This window comes from Melanaphis sacchari, unplaced genomic scaffold (assembly GCF_002803265.2).
Source record: "Melanaphis sacchari strain LSU unplaced genomic scaffold, SCAv2.0 Contig2046_pilon_pilon, whole genome shotgun sequence".
NCBI classification, from domain to species: Eukaryota; Metazoa; Arthropoda; class Insecta; order Hemiptera; family Aphididae; genus Melanaphis; species Melanaphis sacchari.
Window position 1 is genome coordinate 1 of NW_020271004.1, and position 21,173 is coordinate 21,173.

The 21,173-nt window shown below is 26.5% G+C and overlaps 1 protein-coding gene and 1 pseudogene across 1 annotated transcript; one reads left to right on the forward strand and one right to left on the reverse strand.

Moving 5' to 3' along the window:
* The first annotated feature begins 2,414 nt into the window (after positions 1-2,414).
* LOC112593436 (nicotinamidase) lies at positions 2,415-12,223 on the forward strand. Its single transcript, XM_025337829.1, has 10 exons — positions 2,415-3,065; positions 3,154-3,518; positions 8,322-8,451; positions 8,527-8,583; positions 8,920-9,024; positions 9,111-9,245; positions 9,300-9,428; positions 9,646-9,814; positions 10,665-10,807; positions 11,859-12,223. Exons 2-10 carry the CDS (start codon positions 3,484-3,486, stop codon positions 11,955-11,957), a joined length of 1,002 nt encoding a protein of 333 aa, XP_025193614.1. The 5' UTR covers positions 2,415-3,065; positions 3,154-3,483; the 3' UTR covers positions 11,958-12,223.
* A 5,915-nt stretch (positions 12,224-18,138) lies between these two features.
* LOC112593433 lies at positions 18,139-20,478 on the reverse strand (annotated as a pseudogene).
* Positions 20,479-21,173: the final 695 nt, after the last annotated feature.

Genomic DNA, 21,173 nt, shown 5'->3' on the forward strand with positions numbered 1-21,173 from the left:
GATTGGAACATTATTAAGATGATTTGAATAGCGCAAGATTAAAAAAATATCTTCACGGAAGCTTGGAAGAGATTGATATATTATTGTAGATTAAACTAAGATTGCGACACTTTGATGGGCTGTAATGTCAAGATGATTGACTTTATGGAGCCTATAACCGGGTATATGTATATTTGAGTATGGGGTACAATGCATTTCTGTAATTAAGGCAATATCAATATGTTTATTATTTGAAAATAAGAGTCTATAAGCATTTTTTTTGATTAAAATCGTGTACACTTTCATGCGAGCCAAAAATAAATAAGCACATATAGTAAAACCTGCAATTAATATAGACATATTAGTAGATTTTTATTCTTAACTATTTTAGTTATTATTTAATAGATCAAAAAAAATATTTTTTGAGTACTGCAAACTTTTTATTTTTACATAGGAATATTATTATTTTCTATCCACAATACACACGCACACATATGATGTATGATATATGTATATGTGATATAATATTAAAATTATTATTTTATAATAGAATCCTTACAAATCAAATAGTAATTATCCACTATAGTACATAGTAAAACATATATTAAATTTGTAATATAAATTTTATAATATTTTTAGAAATTGTGGCGGATGTTATAATTTCCACTCCGAATCATTTTTTGTATACAATGATTTATTATTAAGTCTCATAAAGTGACCTACTCAGTGACGATGCACACTCTAAACCTAATATACAGCAAATCAATTTACCTAGTTTTTACAATAGGTATTGGTATAATTGTTGTTTTGACTAAAACTAAAACAATTACAGTTGCGTCAATAATTTGATAGTAGAAAATATCAAAGTTTTTCCATCTACAATAAACTGAGTAATGAGTTCGTGATATTCAACAAACTTCGAACACGCAATTCTGTAGAACACTAACACTTTTTATGCCTTAAATTATGAACATCGCGTCAAAATATACAAAAATCCTTGAAGGTGAAGGGTAAACTTTTTGAACTTTGATATTTTATATCTATTCGAAATCTGTTCTTTTATGTAGCTATACATTTATACTTATTTTTATTGATAGATAAATTGTTAATAATTATAACTACCTATATTAATTAGTAATTTTACATACACAAAAAGACTATAAGTTTTTTTAATGATAATTACCAAACATACTAACCTAATCTATATATATATATATCTATATAAATACGAATAAAATATTATACAACAAATTTATGACGTTATAATAATTGAGTATCTATAAGTATCTTACCATAATGGCACAAGAGTAGATGCCTTCTTCAATGCTCCTGATATTTTGTATAATAATATTTTATAATATTTTCTCATGTATTTATTAAATTTGAAGTTATAATGGATTTTATTAAATATTGATTATTAAGTTTAAAATTTTGTTTAATGACTAAATTTTTGAATGCCCCATGTACTCATAGTTTTCTGCATAAAAAGCGAATTACATTAATCATTAATGTTATGCTTTATAAAACATCTTTAATATCGCAATCATTAGATATAGTTAAATTCATATTTATCTAATCGTTATTATTATTTAAATTCAATTCTTTTTCACTATATATTTTTTTGTTACATTTTAAACCAGCACGCTAATTGATATGAGTCATTGTTCTGAATAGTAAGGGCGCAGACCTTAGACATGAAATCTGAATATCATTTGATATTACATTAAACATTTGTGTATCGGTCATCGTTAATGATCAAATGCTCATAATAGTCATAATATATAAGCGAAACATTTTTCCTTATAAACTGTAATCTTATTAAATTAATAATTAGTTGTGGTAATAACAGATAAAATACATGTTGTCAAAAATAGTAACTATAAAATTAAACGGTAGTCTATGAATATATCTATCTAAACATTTCGAGACCAGAAAAATATCATTTCAAAATAAAATTTAAAATAATTACTTGGAATCTTATTACCATTATTTAAAAATGTAATTATATTATACAATGTATAAAACGGTTTTATAATATATCATACAAACTAAGTAGATAATATACTTAATTAAAACAATTTTTTTTCTAATAATGACTGCATGGTAAATGGTAGTTATTATTATTTCTTAGAGCAGTTATTAAGTATATTAATCTAACATATTATTAAATGAATAATATGTATTCACTACTCGCTATAATAAAATTTTACTTTTCAAATGTTTGTATAATTAAATTAACTTTATGGTAATGGATTATGAACAATAATAATAAAGTCTATAAACGTACAAAATTAAATTTTGTGAACAAATATATTTATATTTAATTATTTATTGATTGATATTTAAATTAAAACGATGTTGGCGTTAAAATATGAATAATAATCATATGATAATTATACTATATGTAATCTAAAGATGTTATACAATGTTTATAGTATAGTCATTAATGAATACCTACCTAATCAATAATAGTATAGCTATAGAATTCTATTAGATCTATAACTTAACCCTCAGGTTATAGCGAAATTTCGAAAAAATAATTTTGAGTTACATAAACGCGCTCTAGCACGATAATGATGGTCTATATAATATTATAATATGTATGTAGGTACATTTGATTTGTATGGAAAACATAAGTTTATAAAGAATATGGGTACCATAAAAAAAAAGAAAAAGAAAAAGAAAAAAATCGGTCGCGTGAGAAAAAAAAGGAACAAAAAGGCGTCCATTAATGAAAATTGACGGAAATGGGTCCGATGTTGGTAGAGTGGGGGGTAGAACGCGCGCGTACGTCATAATAAATATAAATTACAAAATTTAGGCGGTAGGTACCTGTGTAATGTTTATATTACATTAATGTGCGTATAGATAGGTAAAATTTGTTTTACTTTTCGTCTTTTCACACGAACACTTGTCTGTCTCCCACACCGTCGTTCTTACTCTTCCCCTCTCCATCCCCGCGGCTGTCGAATCGTCGACGTGCTACGCCACTACCGCCAAGTTTTAAAACGAAACGTCCGCGTTACCATGTGACACATTGCACGCGCGCGTCTAGCCGTCGTCGTCGTCGTCAGTACCAGTTACAGGTTTGCGTGCACATACGAAATACTGTTGTAAACGTTTAATCGATTAGGTTCATAATTTTTTCTTTTTTTTTCTTTCTGCGTTTTTCAGATATCTACGAAATCGCACACACACACACACACAGACGTAACGTACATAATAATGTTATACAAGTGACATATACACAGAATACGTAGCGCACCGTTCGGGTGTTCTCGTCGACGGAACGAGTCTTCGACCGTTGCCGTCCCGTACACGGTACACACCGCAACGTCCGCAACGCGATCGCGGTAAATATAGACGTTACACGCGGTCACGCGGACCACGCGGACGACGACGAGCAGAAAGCTTGCAGTACTACAGTGCGGCGGACGCACGTCACTCGCAAGCTAGAATCCGCTGCCGACCGATCGTCACACACGCCAAGTTGCACGGCCCATTATGGACGCTTGCTTTAGCGCCTTCGATAAGGACGGGTAAAATACATGTCATATATATTATATTTTAACAGTACTTTGCATTCATTGCGTAACTGCTGAGAATAACTAATCGGATCGTTTTGACGTATCTTATTAACATATTATTTAGACGAGTAGTATTTTTTTTTCTCAACAAAATTAACCCTCATTGATCTCCCACTCTATAGATCCTACACGATTCGTGACATAACTCATAATAACTTACTAGCGTGGTGTAATAACTGAAAAAAATAAAACGAAATGATCAAAACAAAATTCACACTACACGACATATTCCCAGTATAAAAATTGGGAGGGAAAAGCTGAAAATTAGTGCGCGACTCCTCCCGTGTATCAAAACCCTGTACGAAAAACGTGCGAATTCTATAGAACTTGTACGACACAAGCAGTATTTGATATTTCGATAACTGTTTTTCGTGCGGCGTGGATATTCGTTGTATAGGTATCATGTAATTATGATGTTTATTATTACAAATAATAATAATTATTGTAATTTGTTATTCTTTAGTCTTTACCTCCATTAAAGTCTATAGACAGTTATTGTTATCGACACTTATGGTTAGGTATCTTTAACTGTGGTCTTTAAAAACTCCCTAGTGACTCTACTATGTGTAGATAACGATGGTTTGTTTAATTGATAAAGTTAGCCTTATGATTTGGTAGGTTAGCCTTGATGAGTCAAGTCATTCAATCATATATTATATTATTTAAGTTGATCGTTCATGTGTTGGCATAATAGTTTCAATGAACTTAATTCGTTCAATATCTGGTTTATTATTTATAAATTTATAATATATAATAGCTGTACTATATTTTGGCCTTCTAAATAATTGAATCACTAGATACCTCTTTATTTAATTGAATAATCTTAATGTAACGTATATAAACAAATTAATTACCTAATTTAATAATTATATATTAAAAGAAAGATAAGGGATGACTACTTTTTTGCCTATGTTAATATAAATTAAATTGGTACTACTAACTTCTATACTACATACCAAACCACCTATCAACAATTGGGACGTGTGGTGCACAAACACGAACATTTATTAGCAAAAACTATTTATTATTTATCAGGTGTCATTATATAGGAATCGACTATTAATAAAAAAGAGTTCCTCGACAATAAATGTAATTTTTTATTTTTTATTTATCATATTATTATTGTTTTAAACGGTCATTTCGGCCTCTTGTGATGGTGTTGTATAGCTGGTAAACGTTACCTACATATTACCGGTTATTTTGGTGATTACAAATTTTTGTTTCTTACAATACTGCTGTCGGCAAGGTTTTTATCTTAGAAATTTGCGTATTTTTTCTTTATTGTCTTATTATCATTTTACAATAACTCATCCGCTCCCATAAATACCCATTTCACAGTGTCGTTAATTACGTCCCGCCTTTTTTTTTTTTTAAACATAATATATGTTGTATAATATTATATTCCCTTCACCCTTTACCTATATTTGTACATTAACATTATTTGATCCATTGTAATATTCAAGGATTTACGGTCACACATTAATTATATTCTGATTTGTAAGCACACCTAAATAATTGCACTATTTGTTCCTTTTTTGCATTTTTTAATATACATACTGTTATTACTTGTTAATTATTAGTTATTGTATATTAGGTATAGTATATATGTAGTGTTGTATGTATTTATATAATATGTTATTACTATAGTTATATACGATATGCTCCTACGTATATAGTATATAATATTATATATATTCGTTGTTATTCAGATTGGCTTATTAGATATTTTGATGCATTTCATTTTCACATAGTGATTTCTGATTACATTTATTTTAGACGATAGAAATAACCGATGTACAAATAAGTAAAAATCTAATACCTACTTAACTTAAATAATAGCAGTCAGTAACAGTGAAAATGATGAAAAAGTTTAAATGTTACATTTTTTATATATTTATATATTTAATAACATTATGTACCTATACATAGGTTTTCTGTGTGATTTAATTTTCAAGTTTACTACTTGTATACAAAAAGTTTTTATTTTATAAAATCTTTTAGAAATTTTAGGTTATCACTTTGAGCGTAAATAATTGCTTATATATTTGCCTATCCAATCGAGGTTTGATATTTAAATAATGAACTACATTACAAATAATACATTTATTATTATTAATCACTAGGTATAACTTTACTTTTGCTTTAGCTATAATATTCATTAAAGTAAACACGTAAGTCATCGTATCTATATATATACTAATGGCAAGGTATTTAAAGCGTTCACAGTATTTTGATACACTAAAAACTATTAAACCTTGAGGTGTATCGATTCTACATTGTACCTACCTATAATTTCTTGGCAACCGTTAGAATATAAATACTATTGGTATAGTAGGTGAGGATAATCAATGTTTCACGAATTTTTAGAGAGATAGTAAATAAATAAAACACTGTCTCAACGATTGTTTTAAAAATGATGAATTATTATAATATTATAACCATATAAAATTATATAATTTGTATTGTTGATTAAAAAGTCATGTATGTATCTAGATTTGGTGCCATATTATTTAAAAATCTTGTATGTATACTTTAACGTTATAAATGTTATAAAAAAAGTATTTTAAAAATGTTCTTTAAATTTATTGGAAAAATTAAAAATTACGCAAAATATGGTTTTAGAAAAAAAATAATTTGAATTTAAATTAAACTGCTATGTGCTTTATAGTTTAAATTAAACTAACTAATTCAAGTTTGGCTCATGCTCACTATAGTTGACTTTAACCTTTCCAACTGTTTATAGATAGGTTCTATATAAGTTAATATATTCGATACTCAATCCATACAAATATTAATTGAGTAGAAATAGTTTGATTATAAATGTATAAAGATTAACGCGTAAAATTGTTTAATAAGTTTATAGATACGTAAAGTACGAGTTCTAGTGTTACCTATACTATTTTAATTAATTGCATTAAAATAATCGTGATCTGTATTATAGTATAATATCATAACAATTAGAAAAATATTACAATAATATATATTTATCTAAGGAAAAATATTACTATTAGTATATATATATATAGATAAAATGTTCATAATATTTTTAAGTAAATATTGAATCTAAAAATATACATACTCTAAATTTAATAATTTTTATTTGTTGAATACAAAAATACGAAACATTTTTTAAATATCATCCTAGTTTTTATGTGTATAACAATTATTTAAAATTATATGACACACCTAAACGTTAATTTATGAGGTATATTATATAAATTATATATATATATATAATTATTTTAGCGTAAACCATTACAAAATATTGACTAGTACTTGTTTTAAATTTATATTACTATAATTATATCGTTCACAAGTAACTGGCAAGTACTTATAATATTATAGCTTTATACATAATAAATTTCGTTTTCGTTTTTCGAAGTATACTACGTTTTCTAAATTTTAAATGAATACTCTAATTTTTAGTGGCTAGTATTTTGATATTTGTTTTACGATTATCAATAATACTTGATGATTGTTCCGTTTTAAATATATCGGGATTTTGACTTTTTTAAGTTATTGCAGAATGTTGAAGTTCGTGTTATGAATTGGGTCAATTTAGTTTACTTATATATATATATATATATATATACAATATACATATTGATGAATGGTGTCAAAAATCCAAATGAATAATTAATCAGTGTAATATTATACTTGTATATTGTCATAAATACTTATATTGTAGTCCACATCGTCATAGATTTATACAAGATGTCACGTGTTGTAAGTATATTGGAATAGTGAGAATCACCTAAAATATTAAATTTGGGGCTCTTTTTGTACTCAATGCTGTAATCTCAAGCACTTATTTACTTGAGTTTTGACCCTAATACACCAGAAAAACATTAAAGGAAAGTTTAGAATTAAACATTATCCCATGCTGTCATATCATTCATGAATCACGTGAATATCGTCTGTGTATGAACACAAACTTTGAATTTTGCACCTATACATTTCAAATTACATAGTCGTATAAAATAAGTCATTAATAAAAAATAAGTATTTTCCATATTAATATATTATTATTAAATATAAAATTAAAATTAAATTTGAAACCGGACATTAATAATTATTATTATTTAATTGAATGGATGTATACAAAATTAATTTATAATTAAATTGGTTTTAAACAAATTTATGTGATAAATGGCTAGATTATAAGGTTAAGGTCCTATTTATTGGCATAATATGTAGTTGCGTAGACTGTGAACACCTATAATCTACACATAGAACATTTAATTAAATAAATGTTGTTTCCATCTTATTAATGCATGGTAGTAATTTTTACGTTCAGAAGAATCAATTATTACACTTTTTTAATACTAAAATTAATTGACCCATTATAAAACTATAAAAGGTATTAATGCTATTATTTAGGATATACTATGTAATCAGAGTTGCTCACTTATATACATTATAACTTTTTTTTTAATTAGTTTTCTGGAGTTTTTGCAGTTAAAGCGCAACTAGATTGTGTTTTGATGTGTGCCTAATGTTATCTGGGTCAATTTTCAATGACCCAAACGTAGAACATATTTGTGTACATGTATTAAAACAAAACTCACATATAAACATATAGTTATTAAAAAAATAATATTGGCATTTAAAATTCAATTGTAATTTTACGACATATGCGGGCGTGGCTTATTAATATTAGACTTTGGCCGTGGATGAAAATGCAAAATGGATTGATTGGTCGGGGGCTATTTTTTAAATTACCTACACTCTCTACAATCCATTTTTTGTTTATAGCGATGGTTATTTAAACATTGAAGAGTTCGATGGAATCTGCAAAGGACTCTTCCGAAATGACCGCGGAATTGTGTATAGTCTCGATGTCCACACCCTCAAACATATATTTAACATATTTGATACGAAAAAGGTATGTGAAGCAACTGGCAAGGATTAAAAAGTTAAATAAATAATTATTAAATAATCTTGCTATTTTTAATTTCAGGACGGTTTGATCGATCGGCAAGAATTCACAATGTGTTGGAACAAATGGATCAAGACAGTAAGTATGACGACACATTGAGATTACTGAATGACCGAATTGAATAATTATTAATACGTATATTATCGAGATATGTAATGTACTGCTTTCACTTGCTTATAATGTATATATAATGTATACATAATAAGTTTCAAATACTACCATTGATTATAAATACTAATATCAATGGTATCCCCTAGCTAAAATAAATGTTACTATTTGAGATCTATACACTATTCTATATATATATATATATATATATATTATATTCTCTAGATCAATAATCCCATAAGACTAGGACCTATTCTCGCACAAGATATAACTCTGATACAGATGGCATCTTAATTTATATTGCAGATTATAAGACCTGTCAACATATTCCTTATAATCGACGTCCAAAACGATTTTATATCTGGTTCGTTGAATATCAGCAACTGTTCTGCGCAACAGAATGGATTGGAGGTATAAATATGTTAACTGAAATAAGAATGGCTTGCTCGTTGCGTACCTATTGTTTTGTTAAACGATTTAATGCAATATTTATTCAGGTCATCGAGCCTATCAACCATCTATTGGATACTGTCAATTTCGATTCTGTATTTTATTCATTCGACTGGCACCCGATCGATCACATATCGTTCATCGAGAACTTGTCTTTGCGTCCATTAGACCCGTCGTCCCAGGTAAAAAAAAAACAACCAAATTTCGATTAAGTAATTAATAATGTTTATTTGCAGATCAAAGCCGATAACGCAAAATTATACGATACCGTAATATTTGAGGGATCTCCGAAGATAAAACAACGTTTATGGCCAAAGCACTGTGTCCAAGACTCGTGGGGTGCTCAACTCTATAAAGACTTGAAGGTACGCCTGTTATATTAAGGTACAGTGAAACTTCCATACAATAAATTTACGTTTTAACGAAATGTTCTATTTATTAAAATATGTATTTTTCTAACCATGTAACTAATTCTATATATCACATTTTTGTCAACCATAAAACATCGTTGTATGAAGGTTTCAATGTATATATATAATTACGAAAGACAATGTACACAAAACACGTTTTATGTTTATATAGGTAGTGGATAACGCAGTAAAAATATATAAAGGAACGATATCGGACGTAGATTCGTACTCGGTGTTTTGGGACAACAAAAAATTAACCCAGACCACATTAGGCACACAGTTAGCTCAGTTGAATGCAACCGATATTTACGTGTGCGGGTTGGCGTACGATGTTTGCGTCGGTAATAAACTACATTATTGTTTGTATATGTTAAGTTCATCTACATCGTCGTCGATGGCGAAATTAATTATATTAACATATTATATACTTATTCATGCGACATAAGTGTTCGGCCTCTGTGGCAATAGCCCAGATTAAGAATTTAAATTACTTAGCTCAAAAGTTATTTTTATGTATTGAGGAATCAATTATTTTCTATAAGGAATGATAAACTATAAGAATTTCGCAAAAAAACACTCTTGATTAAATCTGAAAAATATTTCTAAACATCTCTATGATCCACGACCTGCAGTAATCATTAATTCAATATTTCGAAACCAATAACTTGACATATATACGAATATTATTTTGTATAAGTAATTTTGATTTATTTTAAAAATTTTTAAATTTAGGAATGCCCAAATTTAATACTTTATTTCAGCATCTAACGCGTAAATATTATTGCGTTGACCTATTTACAAACGGATGTGATTTAATACAAGAATCATCTCAAAAAATAATTTTTTTGTTATGCCAGAAGGTTATGATTGTATGCGACATAAAAATGTAGCACATCTAAATTTTCCACTAGATCAAAAACCAGTTATGCTGACACTGCCACTCCTTTTCACTCCCCTTAATGACGTCTCTGGCTTCGTACATTTTACAATGACCAGTAGATACCTAAATAGTTAAATGTAAAATTAGGTTTACATCCGTTCGCCACTAATCATCATTCTAATTTGTAATTATTATAATCGTTTTTATCGTTTCATTACTATGCGTGACGGTTTTGTTGTTGTTCTGTGATTGTGTGTCGTTATTATATAGTTGTTTTACATTTCAATTTCAGGGACTTTTTTTTATTTCAGGTGCGACCGCAGCGGATGCGTTGTCCATCGGATATAGAACAATATTGATCGATGACTGTTGCCGCGGCGTCGATTTGAACGACATTGAAAAGACCAAAAACAATGTAATCAAAAATCACGGTGTCATCGTTCAATCACACGAGGTGAATTAAAAAGTTTTAAAAACACAAATATAAGTAATCCATAATTTAGAGAGGACTAAAGACTAAATGAGGTCGATGATCTGTCAACTGTCCATGTTTTATGCAACACAAAGGGTTATGGTCGTATTTCCAACGTATACTGAGGATCTATAGTAATCTAATAGGTATTAAATTTGTAGTAAGGATAGTGACTAGTGACGCATTTAAGATTTTAGAAACACATTTTTAACAAGTCGCGATATCAATTTCTCCAATAGTTTCGTTTGGAAAATTCGATAATTATTATACTTTAAGTAGACGCCACAGCGAGTTTTTGATACAAATCCATTTTGCGCATAACCTAACCTAACCATAACCTGTGGGCTGTGATGACAGGTTCATTAAAGGTAGTGATGTTCGACACCCAAACATTTTTACTTATTATTTAGTTTTCTATAATTACAATCATTTTATAATTTGAATAAGTAAAATTTAATACAGCGCCTATTATCTACCTTTTAAGTTTTACCTAGTTTAAAAATGTTGTAAACAACTATGAAGAATTTGATCATTGTAAACGTTATATTGATAAATTTAAGAAGTATAAGATTGTATGACAATTTGACAATTGTAAATTCAACGTGGCAATAACGAGTTGTACAAATATTAAGTTAAATGATCCCGAACTCCACTTCGATTTTTCAGCTCATCAATATTATGTACTTAATGTCGAGTAAGAGTGAGATTCGAATATTCGATCATTACTTTTCATGAATCGAATTGCAATTCGACTTTACTCATCACAGCGCATTGTTAAAATATTGCAAACGACTAAATTCCCAAGTGTGTCGTAAAGGACAATGGTGACAGATTACCACCTATCCTATTAGATCACTCTAATTATTATTCGACGTGAGTATAAATCTTAATAATACTAAGAGATCTCAGTGTAAAGACATTTTCAAGAATTAGTAAAAAATTCGAATTATTGAGGATTTTGAGTTATCTAAACTCGACTATATAATAAGCAACTATGAATAATAATTTTGTTTTTTATTTTTAATCCTTCTAGATAAAAACAATGGTCGAAGGGCGCGACAGGAGGCCTGAGCTGGGCTATAAATTGGCACTTGAAATCGAAAAGTCTATGAAAAAGGATAATTACAAATAGGATCGTAAAATTAAAATTTTAGTGAAACAGTATCGTTGTAATTATTAAAAACTGTGTAAGAAATCTCATCGGTTATTCAGTCATCACTACAGTATTCGATTTGTTCTTATTATTTTTAGATTTCTATAAGATTCTAGTGTCAACTTACTTGGAAACATAAAGTATTGTACTTAGTCAGAAAACCACAAATTTTCTCAATAAGTAATCTTAATATATTATATAATATAGAAAACATAATTTATTTGTGTGCACTGAGTATATTTAATAATTGTATAATAAAATTTACATTAGAATAATTACAATAATTTCATACTATTTAAATATCAAACATACATTCCAGCCTTATATTTTATACAAATACCACATTGTTAACTATTATTTTTATCGTGATTATTTTTTTACATTTAATTTATTAATGTTAATTTTGTTGAAGTTTTGTCTTAAGGCGATTGGTATGCTTCAATAAATTAGCAACGTTGTGTTTTAAATTGTTGAGCTGCAACACCGACATTCTGATACTTTTACTAGTGTTTTTTTCAGTTGACAAATCAATAATTATGTGTTTTTCTATTTTTGGTCCTTCACTGAAATAATTATAAAATGATTACACATAACATTTAAAAAACATGTTAACAATCACAATTAATCAATAATTAAAGTGCAGTAAATACAGCTTTAATTGTGTAAGATGACTATCAATTTTTTGTTAAAAAAAATTATTAATGTAAAAAATCACTAAGTAAACTGTACAAAGAAATGTATAATAAATACAAATATTGATTTTAAATTTAGATTCATAATATATAATATCTATCATTGTAAATTACTTTTAATAAGTAATAAATGTTAGATACTTCTATACAAAATTATAACTAATACATGTAAAAATTATAAAACAAGCTAATTAATAAAATGAAATAAACATTGCAATAAATGTTTTATTTTTTTATCTTTATTATTAAATTTAAGAAAAAGAAAACTATTTGTTTATATTGTAAATACCAGAAATGTGCAATGTGCATAAACAGCTTGTAAAAAATACTGTAAGTATAATATTAACTATTACTTACAAAGATAATTTATTTATAAACATTTTATTTTATAATTTAAAATACGATTATATTTGATTAATTTATGAGATTATTAGAAAAAAATTATAGCAATTAAATTAGATTCAGAAATGAGAAACCATGCATAATTAATGTGACATTCAAAAGAAATGAAATCTATCACTAACTATAGTGAATTATATTCATCATTTCAAATCATTAAGTAATGTCTGATGCATAATACATTTTTATAATTTATGTAATTAATTTTTAATATAAATAAAAAGAAACCAATAGAATTTAATAACATTAAATAAATCATTTATGAACAGTATAATATTATATTTAAATTGATAAAATTACAGTATGTATAATATACATTGATTGTTTCTTAAATCTTAATAGAAATCATTTATGTCTCACGACGATTAAGAAAATATTTTACATAGATATTTTTAATTACAGTTATTATTAATATTATTATATCATTTCAGATTAGAGACTAGTCAATTCTATAGTTATTTATACATGTGTCATTATAAGAACATGCAGTCATAATATGATTATCAATGTTTTCCTTTGATTCTAGATATATATAAATAACGAATTGGATTTATATTACAATGGTCATTTATATTGGTTGTTTAAGTATTAGTATACATTATATGGTATATATTATAGTCTATGTATACATTTACAGACAAATAGTAACATTGTGTTTATTTGGTAAAATATTATTTTAAAAGTTGTAAATTAAAAAATAAATAAGAAGTTATCAATTTTAAGTGTTCACTAATTATAACTTAATCTTTTGATAGGTTAATAATAATATAATATTATTATTTATAATTTAATTATTAATTATAATATTTTAGGTTAATAAATATAAATAAAGCTTAAAAATCAATTAAAGCAAGGAATATTAACATTTTTTTTTTTATTATTAAAAACCATCTTTTCAAAAACATAGGGACCACCTTACTGTTTGAAAATGTTTAAGAAAAAATAAAAACTACAACTATAGACCACGAAGACTTAGAAAAAAATTACACCTGTATTTACTACTTCCTTCTTGTAGATAAATAACTTTATGTTGTAAGCTTTAATATTAAAGTGAGTTGACCTATTACTAAACTTTAAAATAAAAACACTATTTGTATTTGTACATTGATTTTATACAATATTTCAATTTTAAAGTAACAAATTTATTAATCAAAACAATTTTAAAAAAACTTAATTAGAATTTAGAAATCAAATCATAAAAATCTATGAAACATCTTTAAGTTTGATAGTGTTTTAACTTGATCTAATAGTAATATTAAGGCTAATAACACAAAATTGGTTTTGCTGAATACAAATTTACTAAGCACATAAATCTGTAAGACAGAAATGAGTAGGGCACAAATGTAGTACTAAAAAACTAGTAAAATTGATTGCAGTAGCCAGTAATGCACTAAAATATACCAAAAATTGCTTTTAAAATATTAAAAATCCAATGTCTTTCGGTTTGGAGTCAGTGAATTTTTATACCTTGAAAAACTTCATTCTACATCGGTTGATATTAGTGGAGCATACTTAAAACTAAATCGCTTATCGCCAAATCGTCTGGTAAACCCTCTAACAATATTTACAAAACCGTTTAAAAAGTATTAAAGAAATGAAATTATGTGAAAAACTTTAAAAAAATTGTTAAAATTATTTTATAAATGAGTAAATTCAATAAAATTACAATAAAAATCATAAATTTCAAAAATTGTAGAAAATTGCACTTAAAACTTTAGATTTTAGTTCATATTTACATGACACACATTTTAAACTTACTTAGCAATTAATTAAAAAAGTAGAAAAAAAGTTGCAAATGTAACATCTGTGCCCTAGAAATGAGTATTAAAATATTTTACTTAAGGAAGATTTTATTTAACGAGTACAAATATATGAAAACCTAAACCTGTTTTCGTTTATTATAAGAAAATATTAACATAATTAAAATTTACAACTAATTACTGGACACACGTAAAGTCTACCAAAATTAGAATCAGTTTTATAGTATAAAAATTTCATCAATACAAAATAATTAAAAGTCTCATAGATACTATAAAAAAAATGCAATCCAAATTTGTAAGCACAAATATATATATATATACATGATACCTAACAAATAAAATAAAATTTATCAAAAATGATTACTGATTTAAGAAAATTTAGTTTTATGCTGTATTAGAACTTAACACCGTACGACAAGTTGTATACTTTACAAAATGTGTATGATTATCATAATATACACAATAATCAAACATTTCAAACAATTAAGCAATAAAAAATATAGCCTGAGTTTGATCTATGTCATTCAACAATAAATTTCATAATAATTTTGATAAAATTTGTTTATTTTACAGATCAGAAGATAATATTAGTGAAATTGACATGCTTTTCACAGATAAAATATTATACAGGTGGAATTTATAATCGTCCTAATAATTAAATTATTACCTCGATGAAATATTGACGTTTTCAATTCTGTAATCGGTCGGGGCTTTAGTATAAACTTCCATTTTTCAACTTTATAAACACTAGAAGATGGTTTAATTTTTTTTTTGAACTACATTGATTTGCCAATGAAATTAACAATTATCAAGACTAAATATTTAAAAAGGAATCTACAATACATCGAATCGAAAACTATAAAATTATCATAATGTTTAAATATTTTTGTTCTATAATCTGTAGCTTATCAGTTATCCGGTTTGTGCCAATAACTGAATAACAAAAACCTGATGTTATCACAATATTTTAATTGTGATTTTTGTGGTTTGTTGAGGCCATTGATATGGGAATATGGTTATACAAGATTCCTGCCTTCACCGTGAAAATTAAACAAATTACATGCCTTTTTATAAACGGTACGTTTACTTGTCAACATAAGTTATCAGTCATAACTTATAAGTTATAACCATAACAGAGATAAAAACAATGGTTCTCATTGGCATGGAAGATCTTGAGTTCGAAATTAACTAACATATTTTAAACAGCGAGAACTGAGAAAGGAATAGATGCGACGATGTTGCGACGACTTACATGGTATCAGTGTTTGTTGTTTTGGTTGTCGGCAAACAAATTTGTATACAATGTCGCATCCGTAAGTGAATATTAGAGAAGTCCAAAAGTTGATGTTTGCAGTTTTATCACTTATCGCAGTCAAAATTACATTTTTTTAGAGTGAACTATAACCGCTATAATGTGTAGTAATCGGTAGGTAGTTGTCATCCCGAAAATAACACGTAAATCAAAATGACAGTTTTAATTTTTTACGCATAAACAATAACATAAAAATTAACTATGCTCATTAATCGTTATATTGGTACCTAAATTATAGATTAGAACAAAATTGTAGGTACGTCAAATAGAATTATTTCGTTGTTTTTAACTTTAAACGTACGTGTTATTTTCAATAAAACAATATAACATTATTCATGAAAATTATTTATTCTAATTTGATACATCAAAAAATAATACAATATAATGGAAAATGTAAATCAAAACAAAGATTTAATATTGAAATGCGTCACCGTGGCATCAATAGAGGTACTTTTTAAATATACATTTCAAACCCTGCAGTATTGTATATCTAATATTTTGTTTTTCGTATCAAACGAGTGTTGTGGTAACTTAACCGCAGTACTCGTAAGATGAAATTGAATTTTGAGTGCTTTTGAAATTTGAAGATTGTACAGCAGAGCAGTTACCTAATTTTCCTCTTTTCAGACTATTATTCATCTAACTTATTAAATATGATAGGCAAATAATCATTTAATACTTTATGGTTGTTCCGAAGTTGACTGTACGTCTTATGCGCTCGGTTACCTACTTAAAATTGTTGGTGAATGGTTAACCGTCTTGTGTTAAAATAATGCTCAAAAATATTTTTGTTAAGCAATTTAGCAACGAGGGTGCAATTTTGATAAAAAAAAAAAAAAAAAACTTAAGGTTAGGTTGGTATTTTTATTGTTTCTATAACTGAACATATCCATTAATTAATACAAAATAAGAATAAATATTAACCAAAAATGACATTAATTATGAAGGTCGAAGATCATTTCAAAACTATGAGTAATAGGGCATTAGGCACACAAATCCCTCTTAAATTGCGTCTGTTTAATAAGTAGAATATAGCTAAACAAATATTATGTGGTTAAATTATATTAAATCTGAGAATCTGAGATGTTATTCGCTACCTTGTTGTCTGAAACTAATATCCATATTATTCATTATCTTATTGATTTTATTTGAGACAATTTTAATATTTAATCGTAGTACGAATATGTTGTGTTAGAAACGTTGACTGTTAAAAATACGTTATTTTCTGCCGTCTAAAAAAGAACTAATTTTTATCGTGTAAATTCTTATAATATTAAACTTATACGCACAAGTTCACTTATATTACTTCATTAATATTCTACTATTTTAGTTTCATTAGTTCTGTAGATCATAATATATTAATATCACGATCTGGTACTTGATTTTAATTTTTCGTAGAACACATGACAGACCAACGCCTTATTATCATATTGATTTGACAACACAAACGTTAGATCACCACAAAACATACTTAATTTGCCTATACAAAACTCCTCGGAAGGCGTATTCGATCAGTTGTCACTATTAATTATACATATTTAGTACTAAAAACATGATTACAGTTAGCAATAATTATATAAACAATTATTTTATTATAAACTATAAGCTTCGTATTTACAGAGTCTCTTGTATCTTCGTAACTGGTCAGATAACAGTGCGGTGTTACATAATATATATATATTACCGTCAATGATGATGATTAGACATTAAATGACTAGTCTATGTTAACCCAGCCTGTTTTTCATAGTCATTGATATTATTAGCTAGTCATTTTAGAGAATCTTTAAACTAAGATAGACAATGATAGAAATAGTTTAATGATAATACATTAATTTTATGATTGGCCAATTATTATCATTATTGACTAAGACTATGTAATGTAGTCATTAACAATTTAGTCAATGAAAAACTAACAGTCAATCTGGTTATAAATTTTAATAAGGTACATAATAATATAATATAATATAATATTTATTATTTAGTAATAAGCAGTTGGTACCTATACATTTTTCATAATTTTGATTTTTAATCTTATTCTTATACGATAAGCTGCCGTGGCATTTTGACGTATAAACCCGGTTAATAGATCAACAAGTACATTTATTTGTTTTACATTTTGATTTACATTGGCACCGTTTAAATCCTTGTGTTTCCATAACACTTTTGATTCCAGCCGCTTCACGGAGTGTGATTTCTTTTCAGCAAATAACTTCTGGACGTTTTCAAAGAGAATACATTTTTCTTTGCGAGAAAAAATTTCTTTTCTTATGTATAAATGTTTGACAAAACCTTTCTCTGAGTCTAAAATATATTTTTATTAATTTAAATAAATTTCTATATTTTAAAATTTGCATACCTAATTTATACATGTTATCTTCTACTCTAATGATGACAGTCAACAAATTTAGTGGTGAATCTCTAGCTCGATTAACATCGGGGATTGAAACTCGAATATTTATACCTACTTCAAGTTCTTTAAATTTTTTATTATCATTTTTTTGATCTGATTTCAAAGCATTTTACAGATAATTGTCGTTCATTCAATATTTTGTCTTGTTTAATATTGACTAAAATATAAAAAGCAATTGTTAATCATTATTATTGTTTTTTTTTTTTATAATAATTAATTTGAATCACAGATTAGCTCACTTAGATGCTCATTATTAACTAGTTGAACACCATTAAGAATATTGTCAATATTGCCTTTTTGTCTAATATTAATAATATTATCAATATCTTCAATATCTTCTTCTTGATTTAAATTAGCGAGTTTATTGAGTAGAAATCCAACTGACATTACACTAACTCTTACGAGACACTTAAACATTGTTTAGTACGGTGATTTGTCAATTCCTATTAAATAATAAACGTGGGAAAGTTTATTTTCAACTAATTTTAACTATAGATTTTTATGCATTAAAATCAGAATATATCATATAATATGCAGTAAAAAACGTGAAAATAGACAACTCTAACTTGTAAGAAAAAATAAATAAATTGGGTAATAATATGGTAAAAAAAAGTGTACGTATTTGATAGTGTCTATTATTAACTTATTTTTTGAATTTTTTTAACAAAATATTAATTTATACCTTTTTTTAAAATATTCACATAATATACTAATTTTATTAATAATGTATAGAAATATTCAAATATGGCAACAAAATTCGCTATAATTTTAAACTATTATGTTTCATAATGATTACTAAGGATAATAATATAAAATATAAAATCAACTAATTAGTTAAGTTTTTTAAATTTAACTTTTTAATTAGGTACCTAACCTAGTTAATTTTCAACTTTAGTAACTATCAAATATGTCCGCACAACATTTAATTTATATTTTTCAACAATTTATTTTATAAATTTGAATGAAAAGTCTGATTTTTTCTAAACTGAACAAATTTTATTCCCGATGGCCAGTCTTTAGAACTATTTTCAGCCATCCATGTTACCAAAATATCTTCAACATCGTGATTTGCTCGTTCTACCGACCTTAGGCCTTGGTTTTCCATGCACTATTTTAACATCACCCACATCACATTAAGCTTAGTTATAACAGTCAGTGTAAAATATTGCAGGTATACAAAATGTGGTAAAAATATCGATTAAATTGAATGCTATTTCCTCGGCACGTTTTGATTTTAAAGGTCTGAGTAGTACAAATTTTGTTAGACGGTCCCGATAATTCATAATAAATTTAAAATCAATAAAATTTTGAATTTGCATATCAATAAAGTCAACTTGGGCTCGTGAATTGAATGCATTATGAAATATTGATCTAGAAACTATAGATTTTTTTTTCATAGTGCATACAATGATTTAAATAGGTCGTTATAGTTTCCTTGGAAATATTACAATATTTAGTCTTTAATTCATAAACCATGCGGTCTTGACTATCGTGTAAAATATCAAATAATTCTTCGTTTGAAACATAATAGTGTACACTTTCTGAATCATTACCTACTTATGAATTTAATAAGTCATTATTTTCCGTTAAGTTTTAGTACATCATACTTACAAATGTATCTATAATCTTTTGCACTTTTCTTCTTAATTTTTTCCTTCGCTAATTTCACTTTTTGTAATCTTAACAAATATTCCTCATTGTTTAAAAATGATTTATTATCCTCATGTTTATTTTTCAATAAATCAGATAATGTATCGTAAAACTTCTGACGCATTCCATTTGAATTCATGTTAATAAAAAATAATTTAACACTTACCACTTGCCGAAACGAAAAATAATACTTGAACTAGGTAATATTCGATCAATCGTACTATATGTAAGCACAACATAGATCGTAGACTGTAACAAATATTAACAATAATTGTATTGGTTAGTAGTTGTGTGTATTATAACTATAAATAATAATATTATTCGTTAGTCGTTACAAAACTGTAATTTTTACGTGGGTATTAAAGTTGTTATTTTTCTTTTTATTGAAAATATAATTACAGTTTATACAACATTACTGTACAATAAGTAATTTTGATATAGATATTTACATAGCAAATTGACGGATAGGGGGAGGACACTTAATAGTGCCATCCGACAGATTAAAAGTATTATAAGTTAAAATCATTAAAGATAACATTGACTACAAAATGATAGGAAATGTTATAATAATTAGCCAATCTATCAAATTAAAAAATCGTCGGATTTATCAAGTCAATGTTATAAATATATTTCTATTATAGATAATGATCAAGTTATCCAGGTATTATATGAATTGACTAACCAATGTCATCATTACCTGAATTTACGACATGGATGGCAACATATACAATACCATCGTGTTTCATGCTTGCAAAAAATGCTGGAATATTATATTTAAATTGGATAAATATCAATGGAAATTGGAAATAATATATCCAGAAATAGAATTTTATTAGATAGGTCATTAGGGATGCATGTATTTTCTCCTAATATTTTCCATAATGCAAATGCATAGTAAATTGTAGAATATAATTTATAGTATTTTATTTAAAATAAAAAATGTAATTAAACGATTAAAAGTGATAAATTATC